The sequence below is a fragment of the Balaenoptera borealis genome, assembly GCF_965194805.1.
Source record: "Balaenoptera borealis genome assembly, chromosome: 11".
Taxonomy (NCBI): Eukaryota; Metazoa; Chordata; class Mammalia; order Artiodactyla; family Balaenopteridae; genus Balaenoptera; species Balaenoptera borealis.
In genome coordinates this window covers 34,929,878-34,949,137 of record NC_138868.1, presented here as the reverse complement: position 1 = coordinate 34,949,137, position 19,260 = coordinate 34,929,878, and the positions used below count along the sequence as shown (strand labels likewise).

General features: G+C 34.3%; 1 protein-coding gene and 1 long non-coding RNA gene across 15 annotated transcripts in view; one reads left to right on the top strand and one right to left on the bottom strand.

Moving 5' to 3' along the window:
* Window positions 1–19,260, bottom strand: part of LOC309606032 — a 1,194,635-nt gene that overhangs the window by 915,118 nt on the left and 260,257 nt on the right. The gene's annotated exons all lie outside the window — the stretch shown is intronic.
* GAS2 (growth arrest specific 2) overlaps window positions 1–19,260 on the top strand; it is a 159,725-nt gene that overhangs the window by 64,346 nt on the left and 76,119 nt on the right. For all 14 annotated transcript variants that reach the window (XR_014231597.1, XM_082342504.1, XM_082342503.1 and 11 more), the window contains one exon: window positions 17,978–18,119. Coding sequence is in view for 13 of the 14 variants with exons in the window: in XM_082342504.1 (XP_082198630.1) it covers window positions 17,978–18,119 (142 nt within the window). In the remaining variant the exon portion in view is untranslated. The remainder of the gene's footprint in view (window positions 1–17,977; window positions 18,120–19,260) is intronic.

Genomic DNA, 19,260 nt, shown 5'->3' with positions numbered 1-19,260 from the left:
TGCCAAGTACCAGGATATTTGTTCATATACTTCAATGAAAAGACCACATCTGGAACAACTATGATTGAAACTGTTACTTCATTATAATTTCCCCACTGTTCTTTGCGTCCCATCTGTCTTATATATGGCCTTAAATGGAATGGAGATATGATGGAAATTACTTTCTTTGCAATGTTCCAGTCATTGATAGTAGTGTGAATCTCTGATTTTTTCAAAATTGTGTTATTTTATTTGGTCCTTCTGTCAAATATGAATTTAGTCCCTGTATCAGGTAATAAAAATTCTGACAGTTGCTGAGAATATCCATGCCAAATACACATTCAGGAAGGCACAATAGTCATAGTGTAATGTGGACTTAGGTCATATATCCATCTATCACCTGATCCCCACAAGGCATTTCCCTTTCCCTAATGCATAGTAAACAGTTGAGGTCTCTTTTATAAGAAGGAAGCTTTACAGTAAAGACTTGAGATCAGCACTCATTTCATTCACTGGGCTCAGGGTCTACAAATTGTCTCTCAGCTGTCAGAGCACCTGTACCCTATTGTTATATTTAGTTGTTTTCTTGTCTTGTTCTTTCTTTACTCCTTTACTAGACTCTAAGATCCTTGAGGGCATGGCTTGTGTTTTATTCACATATAGGTCCATCATAATAGCTGGCATATAAGTGCTCAGTTGACATGTTTTGGATGAATAAATAAATGAATGAGTGAATAAATGGACCAATGCAGACATTTACTTGTAGATCCAGATGTTGTTATGAAACGATTTTTAATCCTGAAGACTTTTATTCTTATCGAGTTGGAAATTCCTCCCTCTGCTGGTTTTGCTTAGCTCAGAAGTCTTTGATGTGCAAAATCATATGGAACAAAGTTGACTTTTTAAGTAATGGAGAAAACAGATTAGAGAATTTTAGGGTGGTGCAGGGGAAGAACAAGGATCTGAGGACATTAAAAGTACTGACAAGAGACTGGCTGAAGCAATAGACCGTGGAGGTCTAAACTAGTTAGTAAATGAATGCTGGAGGAGGTCGGTCATTTAGGTAATTGTAGATGTTATTAGATAGTCACATGATACATTTATTATTTGAGTTCAGAGCATTATCTAAAGGTAAAAAAATGATGATAGAAATAATCATATTAATATCCAAATGTTTTATTTAGTTTGGGGACTACTTTTCAAGGCCTGTTTGTAATGTTTGCCGTAGTTCCTGTAAAATAAGGATGAGATGAGTGATAACCAGTAGTTTTATGAATTTGCTCACCATTGAGAATTAAGAAGAAGAAGAATTTTAGGCCTTTCATGGAATAGGTTCTCAAGAGATAGTTTTGACCTGAAATGAGGTATTGTTACAGCAATTAAGGGTTGTGTTTTTCAATTACTGAAGGAGCCGTAAAGATGGAATCACCATGTTTCTTTCTTTTCTTTTTTACATCTTTTTCCCAGTAACTGCCTCTTTTGCCCAGTAAAATAGTTGGTGAGTGAAATGGGAATATAAGAACTATTGTTTCTTCTCAGCCCCTAATTAGTCATCTACCAAAACACTATGTAACAACCAAGGTAAAAGTACAGTTTCTGTAAAACTGCAGGAGGGAATCAGAGAATTCCAGTGTTTAGGAACATGAGCAATAAATACTGGTATTAGCTTTCCAAAAAACGTGCTATTTTATTCACCAGTGGATAGCTCAAAAAGAAAATGTAAAAAGTCATAAAGGGTAACAAGTTCATCATTTTATCAATCTTTAATAATATAGAATATTATGAACTACAAATATTTCATGATAATTGAGTCCTACTTATACATGTCATTTTGAAATTTGATAGATGATTGATGAGTATATGCTAGGAACAGGAGATGATGTTATTTACTCTGTATATTTATGTGCATACCTGTTGGTGGTGAGAAAAGGTATGACAAAGACACAGTCTACTCAAGGAATTTACTCTCTATCAGGGAGAATATATGTATGTGGTAGTACATAGATGTTCAGATCAAGCATACAAAATGATTTGGAAGAAAGGAATTTTAAGCAGTCACAGATTAAAAAAGAGAAAGGCGATATTTTATTATGTGGCTAAATTTAGAATAGAACTTAAAACATATAGTAAAATATACTGAAAAGTTTTCATACACGGAGTTTTTAAAACATTATTTTGAGTATGTCTCATCTAATTCCTAGATCAAAAGGTATACAAATTAAAAATAATAATACCTGCTTTGTAAAATAATGGCTGTACACACACTGGAATGCCCAGTGTGCACTTATATGGGCCTATTGCAATGGTTTTTAAGTGGATTTCAGTACATTCATTTGACCATGTCTAGTACCCATACATTATTACGTTGTTTAATCTTACTTTTTATTACTACAAAGTCAGAATCTAAATTATTCTCATTTGATTGTTCTCAATGAATCATAGAAGAATTGCCAGTCTTCCTCTTATTGTATAATTCTTTTGGTGGGTGGTGAAGAAAGCCAGTGTCTAGAAAGGCAGGCTGGGGTTCTTTGGGAAAATTAAAAACAGGATAAAGTTTGTTCAATTATCTGTAGATGGAATTAGAAGTTCAACTACATTTTGGCTTCACATACTTATAATTATTTGGACAAATGTATAGATCCTTGTATAGCCAAATGGAAAATAACCATGTGCAAAGCATAGAATTAACCTTTGTGACAAGCACTCATGTTTGAGTCAGCTTTTTACATAAAAGAAGCAAATGACAAGAATCAGAATTATTTCAGAATTTCCCTCAAATTGCAAGAGAGTAAAATAAATTTTATTATTATTATGTTTACCTTCTTTCTTACTTCTTGTAGACCAGTAGCTGCTGACCTTTTTACATGAGCAAAAGCAAGTCATTTTTTTCCCCAAGTTCTAATGTTCTTTTCACATTGGAGTTTGTTTCTGATGAGCTCTTTGTGCTAAGAGATGTGAGAGAGGGTATTTCTAGCCCTATTCTAATGCTCTGCTGAGAATCCCCAAAATCCAGAGTGAGGGGGAGAAGGAGAAAGGCCAGGTGGCAGCATTTAATCTAGAAATTTGCCAAGTTTCAGAGCCTACAAGTTTATGTGGATCTGCTGATAAAGGACTCGCTTTCAAAAGTGTTTTTGAAAACTGTTTCAAAAGTTCAAAGTGTAAGCTATTGTTTAGTAGTGTAAATGTTGGCTGCATTAAAGACATATGAAACATAAGACTAAAAATAAAACATGTTGAATTGAAATTCCAGAAAACGTGAAAAAAATTAAAACAAATTCTGGATTAGAAGAAGGAGGCTCACACACACACACACACACACACACACACACAAATACACACACACACATTTTTCATCTACATGATTTCATAGCACCAGCAGAACACTGCCCCCTGAGCATAAAATAAACCTGATCAAATTTTTCCGTGATGACATCATCTCTTCCCCTTACACGCTTACATACTGCATTTAACTGCATGCAGGCACATGCGCAAGACGAGATTGTAAAAGCAGTATAACTGCGGAAGTGTTTTCATGATATTTGATAGCGCTAATTGTGGTCACTGCTGTTTCAAAGCTCTGTGGATATAGAATATTATGTCAAGGAAAGTCACTCTCACCACATGGAAAATAGAAAATTAATCATTTTAAAATGAGCTGTTACTAAATGCTTTGGAGAAAGTCTGGTCATTTAAACAAATCAATGATGATTATGCATGCCATTTCTTAATGAAGAACATTCACAGATTTTATAACAAGAGCCATTTTTAAGGGACTGAAAATCAGGGGAAAAGAGTTTCTTTTTAATTTAAACATGTCTAGGGATTGCTTGGTGATTTAAAATATAAGTGCTCACCATATTGATGTGTGTGTGGTCCAAGGTATGTGGTACTGGTATATTACAGGCTAATGGCATAATGTTTTTTAGATGAGGTAATTGAGTTTACAGTATATAGAGCTTTTCAACTGTACCTTAAGCTTTTAGGGGCTGACTACATGAATACCTTCTATTGTTTCACTTAGCAGTTTGAAAATGCATTACATATCATTCATGAAGCTGTCTAGTATGTATTTGATGTTTATACTACTTGGCTAGTCATGTCTAATTTCACACCAGTATAGGCTGCTTGTCTAATGAATACCTTGCCTAGCATCACTGCTCCATATAAGAAATAATCCATGTGTACATTTACATATGTATAAATATACATGTATAAATTATATTATAAATTATTATAATTTATATTGGTATAATATAATTATATTAATGTATTTATTATGTTAATAATTTAATAAGAGCAACAGCACCACATTTTATTCTATTTGTCATATTTGCTATATTTAAGCATTATTTAAAGATTGAAACGTAAATGTCTGATCTTTTTTCTCAGACTAAATGAATACCATGTGATATGATAATAAAGCAAACATTTACTAAGTACTTACTCTAGGTCAGTAAGTAAGCTTTTTACATGGATTAAATCATCAGATAATTTAAAACTTAAGTCATATCATGTCAACTCCTAGCTCAAAATTCTCCAATGGCACCTTGACTCACTTGCAGTAAAAGCCCGAAATCTTTCTAACAGTCTATAAGCACTATGAGCTCTGTTCCCCAGCTATCTATCTGGTATAATTTCCCATGACTTTCCCCTCACCCCACTTTGCTGTAGCCATACTAGCTTCTTTGCTGTTCTTTGAACCCAACAAGCAGGTTCCACCCACCACAGGGCCTTTGCACTTGCTTTTCTAGCTTCTTAGGGTAGTCCTTCCTCACATGTATGTATGACTTGTTCCTCACTCCCTTCACATCTCTGTTCAAATGTCATCTCTTGGCTGAGGCCATTTCCTAACCACTCTATATAAAGTATCATTTAAAGATGCTGTTCTAGATTTTTCAACAAATAGATATTTATTGAGTGATAACTGTGTTCAAGATGCTGATAACTAAAAAGAAGAAGAGTAAAACATTACTGTCACCTCTCAAAGGGCTTACAGTCTAGTTAAGAAAATAAAATATGAATATATAAAAATACAGATATCAATGGTAAGTGCTCAATAAATGATATATACCAATGGTTCTCAAACTTTGTATCACCATAACATATATTACATTGATGACATTTTATCAATTATTCAATAAATATTTATTGGACACCTAAAATATGCAGGACAAGGTAATTTGTGGAGTAGCAGGGAAGGGAGAATAACTTTAAGCTAATAATGAAGTCAACAGTGAATTACAGCTGTGTTATGACTAAGTAGGGGAAAGTCCAAGTACATGAGTAAGTAAGAGGAAGACCTAACTTAGTCTTGTAGAAAGGCTTTTCTATAATTCTGAGGTAGGAATGGGCATTAGCCAAGTAGAGAGGGAACACTGAGTGTTTTGAATACAGAAAATAGCACACATGAAAGCCCTCAAATGTGGAGGTGCAGGATGACTTTGAGGAACTAAAGGAAAATGAGTGTCTGGATACTAAAATGTAATACTAGAGCATCAAGAGGTGAGACCAGAGCTAAGTTTTGTTGGATGTTGTCATCTATTTTTAAGAACAATATTATACCATTGAACAGGAACATGATCAAATCTTTTGAAAAGATAACATTAGCAGTGTAGAGAATGGATTAGGAAAGGTGAAAATGGAACTGAGGACCCACTTAGGAAGCTGTTGTCCAGGTCAGGTGAGAAATTATGACAATTTAGCCTAGGATGGTAGCAGTAGTACTAGAAACAAGTAGATGGTTTTGAGATATACACTTGGCAGGCTTGGCAGGATTTGGTGATGAATTAGATAGAATGGTTAGGGAGATTGGTCCAGGATTTTGTACATGAAGAAATGGGTAGATGATCGTGCTTTATTTTACAGCTGAAAAGGCAGGGGAAGCGTCAGACTGAGGAAAGATCATGGGTTCCTACATACTGTGCAATATACCCCCATGGGTGCCCAAGGGTTATGGGTGCTGTGGGCTCCCTGTCACCCCAATCCTTTCATTTCTGCTCAAGAAAAAATATAAGCAAATGAGTAAGGGGCCGGGGGGACTGCCTTAATTGCCATAGTCCTTAAAAGGTTTTCAGTTTTAAACTGTTAAATCAGTAGTTTTTTGGTTTTTTTTTAAATCACAAACATCTGGAGACTTAACTCTTAAGCAATTGAAACACATCATTGTACATGGACATCTACTGATATAGACAGTAGATTCTATAGGGGCTCAGAAAACAAGTCAGTTTGTCGGAGTGCTTAGAGAAGTTTCCATGGAAGCAGTAGAATTTGAATTGTCCAAACCTGGTGCAAATAGATGGACACAGAGAAAAAGCAAATACAATGTAAATTCGTGGTTAATGAACCAAATATTGAAGTTGGAAACATGTAAGGATATTCTAGGGATGGTGAATAGACCAACTTGATTGATGTGAAGAGTATATGGGGAGAACTTTTTGTAGATGGACAGATTAAGTTGATAGCTGCAAGCCTTAAGCATTTGAATCCTTGTTTCGTAGGCAGTGAGCTGGAGACTGAAACCATTAAATTTAGAAAGATTAAGATGATGGTGATGTGCAGATTGTGTTAGAAAGATCTGAGGTTAAAGATAGGAAGAATATTTTGTGAAGTTTCTGCATTTGTTCATACATGAGATATTAAAGGATTTAAAGTAAGAGTGTCAATACTACATTGAAAGGGGCAGGACATTTCAATACATATTTATTAGAAAATAACAGTGAGCTGGTTTGGTGACTTATTGGCCACAGTAGGAAGAGGTGAGGAAAGAATAAAAGCTATACTATGCTTTTTGAAGTTTGAAAAACTACAATTATGAGGGGACAGAACTAAGAGAAGGAAGTTCTGTTTGGGGGAGAAATATAATAACTTGATAGTTATCCCAGATGGCAAGGTATGAAAATGGAAATGAGGAATATTTTTGAGACTGCCAATGTGTTTCAGTGATCATTAAAATCCCCAACAGGTCGTTGAAGCTGCAGGCTGAATTTTATATCATTTTTTAAAAACTTCTCTTTGTTTCAGTTTTCTAACAAATATATATTTATTCCTCGTGAGCAAACAAAAGCTGGGTCTCACTCTGTAGCACAAGGGTCTCTTCTGAACATCCTTAGTCATCAGGGAGCAGACGTGCTGGGGCAGGAAGTTACACTGTAATCACGGGGCAGGGGAGGGAGGGAAAGCCTTTATTTTGAGTAACTCAGACATTGGAGAAATGGCTGCCGCCATCACAAGCTATGCATTTTATTCAATGTTTCCAGTGAGCTTCATGTCTTGCTTGGAAAATGGATGTGTGTCTGTTTGTCATGACAACTTACCAGCAGAAATCCTTATTCCTTTGCTACAGATGTACCAAAAATTGTCAAGTCTTTTCAGTTTAGGAGTTTCTTTAAATGTATAGTATTTTAGAAAAAAATCAATAAACAGTTGATTTTGTGAGAAAACAAAACAAAACAAAACAGAAAACCTTACTACATGTCAGGCATTATTTCAGGAACTTTTCATATAAACTCATACGTCCCTCACAGAAACCCTATGATGTAGACACTATTATTATTTCACAGGTGAAGTTGATTTACGTGCCTGAAGTCACATAACTAGTAAATCAAGATCCAGGATTCAAACACAGGCAGTCTAGCTCCAAAGTTTGTGCTTGTAACCACTCCATTCCGCTGCTCCTCGCTGGACATAATATATGCCTTAGCTACACTCAGACTTGTATTTATCCAACAAATATTCCGTAAATACTGTTCAGTAGGTGCTGGGGATAAAATGGTGAACAAAACCAGACACTGTTCCATTCCTCATGGAACTAAACCGTCCTGAGGGAGATAGTTGCTAATCAGTTAATCTCACACAGGAACATGGCAGCAGGAGCCCTTGAATATTGTGGATTTTAAACAATTATAAAGAAGTGTTGAGGGGTGGTGTTTTGGGGTGAGTGATCTGTCATCTGGGATTGGGAGGTATTTGGGCAAAGAGGTATGGGAAGGGCAGAGAGGACAGTTCTCTGTAAGGGCTGTGTGGTGGGAGGGAGCATGGGGAGAATGCAGGAGTGGGAACAGAAGCTCGTGTGACTACAGAAGACAGTGAAGGACCATGGTGCTAGGTCGGTAGGTAGGAACCAGGCTAATACAACCTGTGGAAGCCATATTATAAGGAGCTTTGTCTTTATCCTCAAAGCACTGGGAGGCTAAATTTGCCTTTCGAAAAGTCCACTGTGATTAGAGTATGGAGAACGAAGATGAATGCACAGCATGATGAACAAAATGAGAGGCTGGATAAAAACAAATTGGAATTAAATCACCATATAAATATAAAGCACCTCTTTTATTTTTTCCTATGTATTTGTGAGCTTATTATAGTAATTACAGATGTGATGATGTAACTATTTTTCAACTCTCATCAGGGTATTTCTTGAAAATAGACTGAAAGTAGACATGTATCTGAAAAAAAAGTAACATTAATTGCAGATAAACTATGGTCTAGGATTGGTATTAGGCACCTTCCCAAACATTTAATTCTCATAACAAGTTACAAATGATGGACCTGAGGTTCCAAAAGGTTAAATAGATTAAATAGCCAGTCTTGGTCACCGCCTTACTACTAGCAATTTGCAGTTTCAAGGCTTAAGCCTTTTCTCTGAATTACTAAAAGTTTAACATCCCTGTGTTTCAAACTACTGAGCATCTATGGAGCTATCATTAGTCAATTGATGGGCATTTACAAGGTGCCTCAAATCTGCAGTCCCATGGAGTTACAAAAAAAAAAGTCTGCTCAAAAAGTGTTTGGAAATCAGTTAGCCACTAAAATAAATTGAGTTTCCTGGAATCCATCCATAAGGCAATCTTTGGACCTTGGAAAATGCTTTTCTTTATTGGATATTATACAGATGGGTACCAAAAAGTAGTTTTAACTAAAATATTAGAATCAGTGACCCTGTGAACTCAAAATTTGCTGCCAGTAATCATAAGTTATTACACCTTAGAATGTATAAAATGTTGTTGGAAAGGAAAAATTCAAGATACATTTTAAAAGAATTTTCCTGACTATTTCCTTAAGGTAATTTCTTGATTTGTAGAAAGGTCACAGAAAACTGACATACATTCTCAAAACATTTTTTTAAATTATCATCAATTATCATCATTTGTTTGAGTTCCTATAATTAATTACTAATTAACAGTTACCATTAATTTTGTTGAGACTCTGAGGGACTGTCACACCTGGTATCCAACACTTGCTTTCTCTAAGAAATCTTTCATATTCACAGAATGTTTCTCTTCCTTCCATTCAAACCTCACTCTTTCAAGTCTGACTACTATAGCTGTGATTTAGAGGTGTTCCAATTAAAAAATAAATTAAAAAAGAAGTGACAGAAGAAAAAGAAGTCACTGGTTTTTACTTCTGTAGAATTATCTAAAAAATTTTTATTCCTTCACACCTTCTACAACAAATGACCTAGTTATTTTTCCAAAGTGTGCATGTAATTTAAACTACTTCTTAGTTTAAAATGTTATTTTTTTTAATTATTCCCCATATGAACACTGAGATTGTAAACTGACAACCACATAGGGCTGCCTATAGATCCAATTGTTCAAACTCAGGGGACTTTCACATTAAAATAACCAGATTTCCAAATTCTTCTGAGAAACTGGAAGATCCAACAACACTGGAACTGCACTTCTTTATGGAAACATTGAGTTAGAACTAAATAAATATGGCTGCCCCTCCTGGACACAGCATGAGCTCTTTAGTTTTCCACAATTGCCACCATTTCTTATAGTCTTCTAGTGCTAGCCACTTTATTCTGTTAATTAATCTGCCTGACTTCTTCTGGGCCTTTGAGTTTGTGACTCCTGGTTTACATTACAATATTAGTAATTCTTGTTAGGCATGAAATAGCCTTTGTGATCCTGGCCTAATTGACTTTTCTGACCTCTTTTTCTCCTCCACATGCATTCTGTACTCATCCATAACACCCATGCCTCTGTCAGATGTTTCCTCTTCTGGAATGCACTGCTCTTCATTTTTTATGCTTGGTGAGCACTTAAGATCCTTCAGCTTTGCAGAGTGTTGCTCCTTTGTGAGGCTTTTTTATAAAGATCCTCAATCAGCCCCTCCCTAAAGTTAAAGGCACACCCTTAAATTTTCCAAAGAACTAAATTTAAACTTTGTTTACATACTTAAACTTCTATTGTAATTCTTACCATACAATAGCATGATTTTTAAGTCTGTTCTCAAAGACACTGAGGGTCTCCAGAAATGAACCTTGGCCTTGTCTGTCTCCAGTACCTACTGTTAGAACTGGGGTAGAGTTGTGACTTAATTGGTTAAATTGAATCAGATTAAATTTCTATTTAAAATTTGTATAGAGGGACTTCGCCGGTTGTGCAGTGGTTAAGACTCTGCGCTCCCAGTGCAGGGGACGTGGGTTTGATCCCTGGTCGGGGAACTAAGATCCCACATACATGCTGCAACTAAGAGTTCACATGCCGTAACTAAGGAGCCCCGCCTGTCACAACTAAGACCTGGTGCAACCAAATAAACAAATATTTTTTTTAAAAAAGAGAGAGAGAACACTTGTTTAAAAAAAAAAATTTTTTTTAGAGAGCCTCACCAAATTAACTGAATTTTCAAGTGTATGACTAGAGTTTAGGAATTTTGAAGCTAATCTCTATCTAGTCATATGTAAACCATTACTTGGGAGAACAGAAGCTTTTTATACTAGCACAGCATTTAGATAATGATTCCCATGTGGATGTATATGTAAAATTAGGCACAATGCATATAAAAATGTTTATATGTTTCATATAAACAAATGAAAGAATGCATTTGTTGTTGAACTTCCTATATTTTCTCCTTTGTAAAGCATTTGGTGCTTCTTAAATAACTATCAATGACATAATAACTTTTTCATGGAATTTCATTTTTAGAATAGTTTTAGGTTCATAGCAAAATTGATCAGAGAGTACAGAAGAATGGTACATTTGTTATAATCAATGAAACTACATTGACATGTCATTATCACCCAAAGTCCATAGTTACATTAGGGTTCACTCTTGGTATTGTACATTTTATGGGGTTTGACAAATGTATAATGACAAATATCTGCCATTATAGTATTATTCAGAATAGTTTCACTGCCCTAAAAACCCTATGTGCTGAATCTTATGATGAATCACCTGTTCCTACCTCCCTCCTCCTAAATCCCTAATTATTTTACTGTCTCTATAGTTTTATCTTTTCCAGAATTAGCTTCTTTCACTCGGTAATGTACATTTAAGATTCCACTATGTCTTTTCATGGCTTGATAACTCATTTCTTTTCAGTGCTGAAAAATATTCCATTTTCTGGATATATAGCAGTTTATTTATCCATTCACCTACTGAAGGACATCTTGGTTGCTTCCAAGTTTTGGCAATTATGAATAAAGCTGCTGTAATTATCTGTGTGCAGGTTATTGTTTGGACATAAGTTTTCAACTCATTTACATCTCAATGTTTTATTGTCCATCTCACCTTTTAAGCCTGAAGTTTAATACTAGACCTTCATTTCCAACATTATTTTATATTATACCAGAAATAATTTCAGATAATTCAAAATACTTAACATATTTTCTAGCTTTATTATTTAAATAATTTCTTTATGATTTTACAGGGTGTACCAGAATTCTACTGTGAGAAACCTTATTTTAATAATGGTTTTTTTATTTATGTAAATATTCTTATGCTATTACAGCATGAAGATTCTACCAAATTTTGCTGTAAGACCAATTCTCTGTAGAGTGGAATGTATCTTGGAGAAGGAAAAGATAGGAAAGGTTGATTTTGAATTCAATGTCAGTGAGTTCAGTTACTACTGTACTAAATTATAGCTCACTCTATCTGAGGCATGAGGTCTATTGCAGAGTCCCCAGAAGAGGTTGATGTTGATGATACCAGAAATAATTTTTCCCCTGTTTTTAATTTCAGTAATTTTGATCTTGAAGAATATATATTCATCCTTTCGAAAGCCACTTGGTGGTTTTCTTCAGATACCTTAGTACTGTGAATGTTCAATGAAATAATTTTATTGGGAGATTTTTTTTTCAATAAAATATATAGAAAAACTGAAAGGAGCAAGAGGATACAGTGGAAACATTGATTCCATCATGGAAAGAGTGCCTTTATTGCCTGCATATTTGGAAGTATATTCTATATACCCTTTGGAAAAGGAAAGATATTAGTTCCTGGCAATTTCCATTTCTTCTTTTATATATCTCTTCTGTTTTATAGCTGAAATGTCTACTTGATGTAATCAAGGGGAGTATTTTATCTCAAACTTTTGTGAAGAATGGATTATTTAAACTACTAGTAAAGTACAAATAATAAACTACTAGTATTAAATTTTCAGTTCACTGCCTATGGAGAACTAAAGATGCCATTCTCTCCATTTTTTCTAGGTTTAATAGGTGAAAGATAATACGTATTTCTTTATTGTAATGTTACCTGGCTAAAACCTTGGGAAATAAATCAAATGCTGAAATATATTAAATTCCAGGCAATGGTGAGCTTTCATGGAGCAGTTAGAAGTGTACGGGTATAAGAGACTGAATGATTTGATTTCAACTATGTGTGAGCTCAGTTTTTTCATCTTGGAAAATGGAGATACTATTATGTACCTAATTCATGGCATTATTTTTTGAGAATTAAAGAGGATAATCTATCTGAAAGTATACGTTTTGTGTGCCTAGAGTACGGTAAGCACTCACAATGTTAATTCATTCCTTCCCCATTTACCATAAGATTCAGAAAACAAGAAGTCAGGACTGCTTATGTGTGAAGCACTGTATTTGACACTGTGGCAGTATAATGATAAATAATATCCTGGTTCTCTAGGTGTAGATTATTTTAAGTAATATAAATAGAATTAGTCACTACTGCCCTTCTGAAGCTGTAACACCCACAACACCATAACTAGGACATACACATGCTGTACTCTGCAGCACATAAGTAAACTCTTTCTAAATGACCAACATAGTTATGCATCTCAGTAACTATATCCAGGGGAACTATTGGATTTGAGGTGACTTGAAAGACATGGGGACACTATTAGTTAGAGACAAAGTAGTCAAGGGGTCAAGTATTGGACTCTCTAAACCCCCAAATAATGGCTTTACTTTCCCTGTTATGAATGCCCTGTCTAATATGATAGCCACAAGCCACATGTGGCTATTTAAGTGCAAACTGATTAAAAAGAAATAAAGTTTAAAAATTAGTCTCCAGTCACACTCACCACAGTTCAAATGCTCAATAGCCACATGCCACTAGTGGTTACTATAATGGGTAGCACAGATATGGAACATTTCTATTATCACAGAAAGTTCTATTGCGAAGCTATTTTAAAAGTGACGTTCAAGTTTAGGGCAAAGATAGAAATAAATTGTTTGCCAATCTTTTTCTGAATTCTTGTACCTGTAACAGAAAAAAAAAATGAAATGTTTTCAAGAAAATATGAGAGAAGGAAATCATAGGCAATTCAATATATTTTTACTTGCATTGATGGCAGTGATAATAACTTTATTGAACACTTACTTCTACACCTGAATTATATTATTTAATTTGCACTCACATAGTCGATGAGATGCATTTTTTTTTTCTATGTGCGTTGAATAGAAGATGAGAGTGAGGCACAGAAACATCAAGTAATTTGTCCAAAGTACCATAGCAAGAAGGTGACACAGGTGAGTTTGAACTCAGGTAATTGAATTCCAAACCCTAGCAGGTGATTAACCTAAGAGGTAATGGATTGAATTAAAATATTTTAGAAGTAAATTTAAAATCTTTCCTTTTATTTCAACATAATTTGGTTGTTGCTTTGAGGGAATGGGGAGGACACTTTCAGATTTCAAACCATCCATTCTCTTGTATGTTCATCATTCAATTCATAAGTATTAATATAGAGGCTGAGAATATATAACTTAGGTTAATCCCACTGAGAGATAAAAGGATAAACATTAGACTATCAATATTAGAAAAATTAACATGAAATCTAAAAAGAAATAATACAAATGAACTTGTTTGCAAGGCAGAAATAGACCCACAGACATAGAAAACAAACCTGTGATTACCAGGGGGGAAGAGGGGGAGGGATGAATTGGGAATTTGCGATTAGCATATACACACTGCTATACATAGGGTAGATAGCCAACCTGCTGGATAGCATAGGGAGATATACTCAGCATTTTGCAATAACCTATAAGGGAAAAGAATCTGAAAAAGAATATGTGTGTGTGTGTGTGTGTGTGTGTGTGTGTGTGTGTGTGTGTGTGTGGTAACTGAATCACTTGAAACTAACAATATTGTAAATCAACTACATTTCAATTTAAAAAAAAGAAAGAAAAATTAACATGTATCTTACTTGTACATGATTCTAATGTTTTATTGGTAGTCATTTCTCCTTTTGCTGACACAAAATATTGAAACCTATACCATGGAGGCTGGAGGACAGTAGCATGACTTTTGCTAGTGAGTAAGCGAGCCTAAATTTCTACCCAATCTCAGCTCAGCTTGGCAACTATTCTCAACTCATTCCATATTCAGTAACTTTCAAAAAATGTTCAAAGGTTTTACTTATATTTTTCAGTTATACTTTTCTTAATTTATGGGAAGCATTTTATGTGTGCTATAAATTTAGTGAATTTTGAAGGCCCTGGAAACATGTCCCTTGGGGATGTAAAATCTCTAAGGCAGAGTATTCGCTGCTGCCCTCACGTTGATTATGATCTAGTGTGAGGGGTCAAATCTAACCATTCATTCATGTATTCATCAATCAGGTTCTGAGGATATAATATATAGCAGCATTGTCTGGAAAAACTCATCTGAGTAAATCATTAGAGATGGTATATAATTTAAATGCCATAGGAGTTCTTTGGAGAGTTAAGCAGTAAAGGGAAAACTAATATGGAAGATGAGCTATATGTGTAGGTTCTCTTTTGAATCCCTAGTTCTTTACATCTGAAGTATTCCTCTCCTTATCTGTGGTCAATTTTTTAGCTATTCAAGTAGACACTCTCATAATTACTCAAGACAGCTCTCTATTCTAAACCTCTTCTTCAAGATTTTTGTGGCAAGGTGAAAGCTGATTTTATTCAATACATCAATTTGCTTTTATTTTATTTAGTGATATTAAAGAAGAGATTCAGAGCTGTCATTCTTCCTAGGATTTTCATGAGAACCTAGAGAAATTAATAATTTTTTAAAAATAACAGAACTTGGAGAGATATACAGTAATTGCTAAGGTTTTTGGAACTTTATGAATATTTTTGTGTAAAATATGTCAAAAAATATTTATAAGTTCCAAAGGTATTGAGTACTGATATTATCGCATCATTTGTTCTTTAATTCAAGTGAAATATGACATCTGCTCTAAGACTCTTATGTATAAATGGCACAGCAACCTTGGGAAGACTGTTGACCCTTCGATTTTTGGTTGGTATGCAGCCAGGAAGAATATTGGATTCTACAAGCTATGAGCTATGTCCCTTGATGGATTAAGTGTCAAATCAATCTAGCTTCTCTGGTGCAACCTGGATATTGTATTCCTTTTTGCCATGAAAACCATGCACCTCATGTCCTTTGGCATGCCCTTATACATGTCAAGTATTTTATAGTTCCTAGGTTATAGTTCCTGTGTGCAAACTCATTCACCAGTTTGAAGTGGTTTCACAAGGTTTTTTTTCCCCACCCAGGAACAGAGGTGGTAGATTTTAAAATGGCTTAGTGTTTGACTCTGTTTATGTTCTTTTCCTATTTGCATCATAAAGAAGCTTTACAGTCACCTCCTGAAGACTTTTTTTCAGCAGATCTTTTTGCTCTGTTTTGACTGACATGATTTACCTTATTTGATTATTTAATTGGAAAATATTGATAAAATGTAAAAGTCACTCAAAATCCTACTACGTATTTTGGAATTATGTAAAATAAGATATAAATGATTCTCTATGCATCAATCACCTTCCTCAAAGGTAATTACTATCCATCTGATGGATGTCCTCCTTGAATTCTTCCTAAATTAATGTTATATAAATAAATACAATATTCATATTTATAATACAACATATTTATATGCAACTTAACTTTATATATGACCATCTATATTCTGTGTGTATGTACATATACATGCACCAGTACGTATGTGCACACACACACATCATAAAATGAAATTGTAGTGTACATATGTGTTTGCAAATTATTGGTTTCTGCTTAAGAGTATATACTGCACATTTTTATGGTCCAACACATATATATTTATCTTATTCTTTTTAAATTATTGCACAGAGTTCCATTGTATTTGTATACTATATATTATTCAAGCAGCCCTTTCTTGACACATTCTATGTCTGTTTTTTTCCTATTCAATCAGTGTTGCAACAAATATACCTGTCCATATATTTTAAAGTAATAATACTATTATATTTGCAAGATATATTTTTAGGAGTAAATTGCTAGATTTAGGGATATATGAATTTTAATTTTAGTAAATATTGACTGATGTTCATGAATATTTTATAAAGGAGATATTAAACTATGCTATTTCTTATTGTTTTTTACAATTCATATAGGAAAGCATTTCTTTGAAAACCACTACTTAACCAAATTGGTTAAGAGGTATTGTTATATGTATATATAAATATATGTGTATTCATGCAAAAATTTTTTTATGTCTAAGCCTAAAACAAATTCAGTCAGCAACAAAGAGATGGATCTTTGCTATTGGACAGACACAGTCTTTGAGTGATGTAGTAACTGAATATTTTAGTTATGTAGCCATAAAATCCCTGGACAGGAAAAGCCCTAGTAATAGATTGATGATAGTAGGCTTCACCAGTACACCAAGACCACTATTTCATTTTTTTATAACCATCTTTGTAAATGACCTCAACAATCAACAACATTTTGTTTATATTTTCTTGTTCACAGAGAATAGAGGAAATAACCCTATCTGTGAATTGAAATCACAAAATGCTTCTCCCTTGATCTTTTTGCTCTCAGAGGCAAAGCTCTATTTAGCCCAGATCATCCAAATACTTGGCTCAGTCTTTCACATCACAAAGAATCACATCCTGTGACTTCATGGAATGCCGTGAATACTGGTTATATTCTATTAAAGGAAAAAACCTCACACGACTCTTTATAACATTTGGTATGGTAAGGGAGATTTCCAGGGCTAAAATTTTATGAGGCTGATAATAGAAAAGTCTATCCAGGTTCACACACTCCCTTTTCTTAAGCATTTTCTTATCCTGGAAGAGAAATGATGCAGAATGTAAACATGTTTCAAGGTCAGATAGCAGAAATCCAACCAGAATTATTTTTATATTACATAAGAGAGCAATAATCTATGGTTTAAAAGGAAATAGTCTAGAAGAATGATGGTAAAATGTTATTGTTAAAAGATAAAAATTTTTAATATTTCCTTTTCTTAGTATTGGTGATAGAGAATTATGGATGTTAGACAATTCTGCTGCTCTTTTGACTTTATAATTCTATTGTAATTTTTATTGTGTGTGTGTATGTATACACATAAAAATGCAGGTGTGTGTGTTACATTTTATCTATATTCGTATACTGCATTTGTGTTTCATTCTTCTTTCACAAGTGAGAAATTCATTTATACATACTTTATGAGAAATACTGACAGAATACTTAGATGAAAGAGAAGGCCAAAAAAATAGTAGAAGAGAAAGAAAAGAGGCAATCTGAGCCAGGGAAGGGATTTATGCATGTTTACCTCTAGATAATAAAAAGGCAAGTATAAGTTTACAGGCACAGATTTTCCTAGTCTCTTAATTAAGAGCTAAGTTTCATTTGAGTTTCATGTCCTTTCCTATAGTTCTTTGCAAACCTATTTATTGACATAAGATTGTACCAAAGCGTTTTGTTGAAAACATAAATGTACACTTAATGTGTCACTGTGATGACTGCCGGATATTCCACCAGAGTGAGATTTCTTTGTTTTTCAGAATCTGCCCTTAAAGAAGATTCCATGCAAGGCCAGTGCACCCTCAGGATCCTTTTTTGCCAGAGACAATACAGCAAACTTCTTATCCTGGTGCCGAGATTTAGGGGTAGATGAAACATGTCTGTTTGAATCGGAAGGTTTGGGTATGTACATTTCCTTCAGAATTCTAACTGATATAATATTAAAATTATTGTTTGTCTGTATAACTCTCAAGCCTAACATTTTTTGTGTGATGTCATTTCACACTTTGTTAACTTTAAAAAAAAATTTTAGTTTGTTGTAAACTTGCAGTTTTTTTGTAAACTTGAGTCTTTGAAGGTAGAAAAATTCACCCTCTTAATCTTGGTCACCTTGTGCGTATAATAACAGGAACGTTAAGTAGCAGAATCCTTTCCTGCTTAAAAATAAGTACATACAATGCAAAATTGAGGGATATTTGGAAAATGTAGGGTTAAGTTTTACCACCAGGCTCTTACTTGGACTAGAAGGGTAGCTATACATGTTCCAGCCCTCCATCAAGAGCATTTTTGTCTTTTCACCTCTACAAAAGTATGAAAACACCATCTCTCATAAGCTCTATCTTTCTTGAAACTGATTTTTTTCGTTAGTTAAGCTTATTTTTAGTTAATGAAACTTATTTTTTAGCTAGTTAAAAATTAGGCAAACAAGCAAGAGATTAGGATAATTGAAGACGATGGAATAAGAGACAGATATGTTAGTGCCTAGGCCTACCCAGATAATTGTGGGGTTTTTGTTTTGTTTTATAATTGAATTTTGGCAAATCCACTTCCATACCATAGTTTTGTATTTCCTTGGGAGAAAACATACATTGGACCATTCAGTGTTTTGACATTACTTGATACCCTTAAATGTTCAAACCTTCGATATAAGATCTACCCCAGTAGAACTCTACTATGGAAAATATTGCAGTTAAAATCCAGTTCTAGTAAAGTGGAACTAAGTGAAGAAAGGAGATATTTAGTAGGGAAAAATGCTTTGGTTCTTTTACCTGAGGCTTTAAAAAAATCAATTCACAAAATCACGTAATACAAATATTAACATCACGGTAAGCTGAGCATCCTTCAGAGAGAACAAGTATACAAATTGCCTTCTGAACAATGAGAATACACTTTGCCCTGAGACCTCACAAAACAGCATTCCCCTGCTGAACCTAGGAAATTGACGGTATAGCAGCTAAAGTCTTACTCATTTTATGTGCTTAAGGAAACTTGTATTTGTACTAAGAGGAGTTGATGTGATATGGAAATACTGTCATCAAATTTC